Consider the following 4,746-nt stretch of genomic DNA (forward strand, 5'->3'; position numbering starts at 1 on the left):
TGTGTGTGTGTGTGTGTGTTCAAAAGTCTGTGTGTGCCTGTGTGTACCCTATTAAAACCTGTCATAGTGGAAGACATGGAGGCCCGCTCTATCTCATCGTGCTCTTCTCTATAAAACATCAAAAGAGTGCGGAGGTTAAAGTTGAGATAATCACCCCACCCTAACACACACACACACACACACACCATCCTCCCCTTCATCCTAACGCTGCTGACTTTGACAGTGAGTTATGGCATGGCAGTGGGGCTCGGCTTTGAGGAGTCCACCTTCCCACACTTACACACAACACGGGGCTCGCCGCTGCCAACTTATTCGGCCGAGGTTTGCCACAGAGAAACACAAAGAGCAAGCTTTTGTTGCACTCCGCAGGCCACTTTGTCTCATTTATCATTAATTGTTTGATTTAACTAAGTAGTTTTTTTTTTTCTTTGTTTGCCCAAAGTTTATTCTATTCCTGCTTCATACATGTCCGTAGTTGCTGCAAAGAACTCAGTTGTGAACTCGTTTTTTGTAACATATCCCTTAAAGGGTTAATCAACCTAAATTATAACAGAAGATAATTTCCCTTTTACCTCCCGTGGTATCCAGCCACAGACTTTGAGGTGCAGAGTTTTCTGCTTCCACCCCGATACAATAGAGGTGAACGCTATTTTGTTTGTGGTGCTTATGCCATTAGAAAAAAAAACAACATCGTTTTTATGGGGACTTTTTCTACAGACGGAGGTCTAAAGAGGAATTAAGTCATCTGAAAACCATTATCTGTAATATAAAGTAACAAGGACATCGTTTCTGGAAAGGCACTTGTTATACCGTCATAAACAAAATTCCATTCACCTACTAAAATATAGTCAAAGAAAACCAAAACTATCTGCAGACATCAAGTAGCAAATGATAAAATACATTTGTGTTTTGTTGTAATTTAGGTGAACTTATTCTTGTAGCATTGCTTAGAAAACACATATCTTTTGCTAGTTTTCCGGTCTTTGTGTGTAAACGATGTTCACACGCACAGATGCAGAAACCATGTGTTGTTGTTAGAACCTGCTTTGTTAAAAAGTCACAAGAGATCTTGTTACCTCGCCACACTATACAACTTTTATGTTGAGGGTTGGCATTTGGGTACTCTACACAAAGTTTACAAACAGTATATATGTACAATATATGCGCACACACACACACAGTTTGACCTGAGCGAGCTGTTTGATGCTATGTTCCTAACAGAGACTGAAACTGTTCCTTTGTGAGGGAGAAAGAAAAGGACGGAGGATCAGGTTGCCTCCTACACGCCATGTTCTCTCTGTGGAACTAATGTCATTTAGCAGCAAACACACAGGCGTGACTGTGTGAGTTTGTGTGTTAGGAGATGACAGAGTGTGTTTGTGTGCCACCTATGCATGAATTATAACTCGCCTTTGACTGAGGGTGAAGTCTGCCCTTCTTCATGGTGTGATGAGTCAGTGGTCAGGGTGTGTGTGTGTGTGTGTGCACAGCAGGAGTAAAGAGTGAGACAAAGAGACGATGGAAAGACAGTGATAAACAAAGGACATTTTCATAATTTCTGTTTTGCTTAATCTTAAAAGAGCCAATGAATTGAACAAACAGCCAATAAGAATAAACAGGAGGAATCCATGTAAAGCATTCTGTTAGTCATGTTAAACTATCAGACAAGGCTGTTATTTCCCCTCCAGCCTGTCTGACGGTACTGGACTGGAAAATAATAAGTGATGGCTGTCTTAATCAGTAACAAAAACCTCGCTGAGCCCTGACGCTGTCAGAGAGCCGTAACATCATGTTCTTGGAGATGAACTGGCCTTCCCCGCTTTAACGATAACCATCCAGAGTCCCACGTTTTAGTTTTTTTTTTTTTACCTGCTCCTGTATGTTGCTCCATCCACACCAGGGATTACTTAGAAACTTCTACTTCGGGGGGCCGATGCTAGTGGCCACCGCAGCACATTTGAAGCCCTCAGACAAAGAATCACGGAAGTCGTTTGAAGATTTCAGTCGAGTGATGTTTTCAGATCTCATTAACTAAAGGCTGTTTGAGTGTTGTGTGGATAATTAGAGACGGCGGAGACCGTGTATTTTCAGCGGTTGTATAACAACGTTCCCATTAACACCTGACATAGAAGAAATCCCAAAGCAGCCTGAAGATGCATCTGGATTGTGTCGTGGTTGGAGGGCCTCAGACGCTTAAGCGCAGGTGCTAATCCGTGCACATGGAGCCGGGAGCTGATTCTCAATAAAGGTTTGTTTATTTTTAATGTGTTTCTGGTTTTTTCTCAACAAGTCAAAGCTTGCATCAAAGCTTAAAGTTAAAAGTAGAGCCATAACAAAGCACCTGAATTATTTGACCTACACCCATGAAACACAACAAAATAAGTAGGCAATACATTGCAAAATCAGGGTGGTTTTTGGTGTCTATCTGCACACATCTTGGCACATCCTCTTTCTGTATTTAATGGCAGGTGTAAATTGGATCATCCATGCTCCAAGGAGCAGGGATTAACTATCAAATAATATAAATTCCCCAAACTAAGGCTAATCCACCCTCAACTGGATTCAAACCCATGCTGTTATGAGCATGTGGTCTGCACAACAGCAGACTGAGGCACCAGGAAACCACAAATCCCAGCCAAATTATGGCCCTTTTATCCAAACATCCCATTGGATTGATGACCCATGTAGTTGGTCACCATCGGAGTTCTGCAAAACAGCTAATTTACATAATCGCATCATAAATACCGAGAATTCATTTAATCATCTCCTCTGTTCTGATGCTCAGGGCTAAAGAGTGTAGATATGATAAGACAGCGAGTTATTAAGGAGGGGGAGAGGGGGAGAGGGAAGGAGAGAGAGAGCAAAGGGATCAGTGAGTGAGTGAGTGAGCTTGTCCTGATTTAAGCTGCCGCTTGGGGCCAAATGAAAATTAATTAATTTCTGTGAAGAATCAATTTCTCAGAATGACAGTGTCAGATTCAATGTGTGTGTCTATGTGTGTATGTGTGTGTCAGAGAGAGACAGTATGTATGTGTGTGTGTGTGTGTGTGTGTGTGTGTCAGAGAGAGCGAGAGATCATAGTGTTTGATAACATGACAAACTTTTAAAGATTAGTTTTATTAGGATTACTAAAATTAATTATCGTCAACAACATCGCAGCTTTTATCATCTGTCAAAATGGTAAATAGTGACAGGCCCGGCAGTGAGGAAGTAAATATACAACCGCCGATACAAATTAAAGAAATCATATTTTAAGATAAATGAATTCATGGAATATTCCTCGTCCCTGTATACTGACGCTTACATGTTTAACTGTGGCTTCTAGAAGACTCTGTTAGTTTTTAATTAAGAGGAATCTCATGCAGGTATCAGAGTAAAGTTACAGCCATGTCCTGGAATATTACAGAAATATTAGGATGAAGGCCTACCCCATAAAGTTGTTGCAAACTTATCATTAACTATATTAGACTCACAATTTGCAGTATTTAGATTTTTGTGATGAATCCTGGAAGTTTTTGTCATGACCTGTAGTCTGATGTCAGACAGTTTAAAGATGAGTGGAAGTCCCTAAAATGATGTTCCCTCCTTTAAAAGCTACCTGCTTTAGATAACTCCACCTGCTGCACCCATCCTCAAACATCAGTCGGGTAACCCTACATCAGCCCCATCACGACGCACTGTCCCCCCCTCTCTCCTGTCCCCCACGCGCGCCTCACCTTGCGGTGGTACAGTCGTTGTAGAGCGTCTCGAAGTCCTGCCTGGAGATGAGTTTGCACCGGTTCACCCCGGGCTGGATGGCCCCGAGCCCCCGCAGCACCCGGACCTGCTCCACGTTGCACACCACCGGGGCAATGTCCAGTCGTTTGAGCTTGGTGTAGACGGTGTGGAGCCCGCCGACCAGGTGCTTGAGAAACACGTCGAAAGCCTGGGGCAGGCAGATGAGCTCCGTGTCCTTCACCGTGAACGAGGCCAGATTGGCACCTTTCACCTCCACCAGTTTGCACTCGTTGTTCTGCGGCGTGCTCTCCACGGGCGACGGGGTGGCGTACACCGGCTTAGCGCCGCCGGACACCGGGGCTCCGCCGGTTTTCAACGGGGTCCCGTTCGCCAGCAAGAGGTCCGCCCTGAACTGGTGAAGAAGCGTCGGGTGCGCCACCGGAGGAGCCGGGGAGGAAGCGGCGGAGGTGGCCGCAGGTGGCGGGGAGTTGGTGGCCGGAGAGACGGAACTAGGCGACGGGTGGTGCCCGAGTGTAGCGGCGGGGAGCAGAGCCGGAGCAGCCGGAGTGGCCATAGTAGTCATGTCCGAGGATTTAAACAAAAGTAAACTTCAAACTGTTTTAAGAAAGTAACTTTCCCCGGACAAATGCGGTTTCCTTTTGCTAAGCAGAGGGAGCTGCGCATTGAGTGCGCCGAGGAGGAGAAGAGGGGGGGATACAAGAAGAGGAGAGGAGTAGAGACAGGGTCCGTGTGTGGGGAAAAAAAACAGATCACATAGTTGAATGAGAAAGAGAGGAGGCTTGTCTCCGAGCTGGAGATGCTACTGTCACATTATCATAAAGAGGTGGAGCCTGGGTTTGTTCTTAGAGAGTGAGAGACACATTAACAGAGAGGGAGAGAGAGGAGAGGGAGAGCGCAAAGATTAGCCTACATAAACTTTGGATAAGCCTATTTATGAACGCCTAACGACACTTTAATATTAATGCTTCTGATGGCACTCAATCCGTCTTCTTTAAAGCATGTTTAAAC

The 4,746-nt window shown here is 44.8% G+C and overlaps 1 protein-coding gene across 3 annotated transcripts in view; it reads right to left on the minus strand.

Moving 5' to 3' along the window:
- The window catches only part of dachc (dachshund c), a 21,634-nt gene extending 17,156 nt beyond the window's left edge, over positions 1 to 4,478 (minus strand). For all 3 annotated transcript variants that reach the window (XM_031876583.1, XM_031876591.1, XM_031876575.1), the window contains exon 1: positions 3,717 to 4,478. In XM_031876583.1, coding sequence (XP_031732443.1) covers positions 3,717 to 4,300 — 584 coding nt within the window. In that variant the 5' untranslated portion in view covers positions 4,301 to 4,478. The remainder of the gene's footprint in view (positions 1 to 3,716) is intronic.
- Between the last annotated feature and the right edge of the window lie 268 nt (positions 4,479 to 4,746).

The sequence above is a fragment of the Anarrhichthys ocellatus genome, unplaced genomic scaffold (genome assembly GCF_004355925.1).
Source record: "Anarrhichthys ocellatus isolate YVR2014 unplaced genomic scaffold, GSC_Weel_1.0 scaffold3, whole genome shotgun sequence".
Lineage (NCBI taxonomy): Eukaryota > Metazoa > Chordata > Actinopteri > Perciformes > Anarhichadidae > Anarrhichthys > Anarrhichthys ocellatus.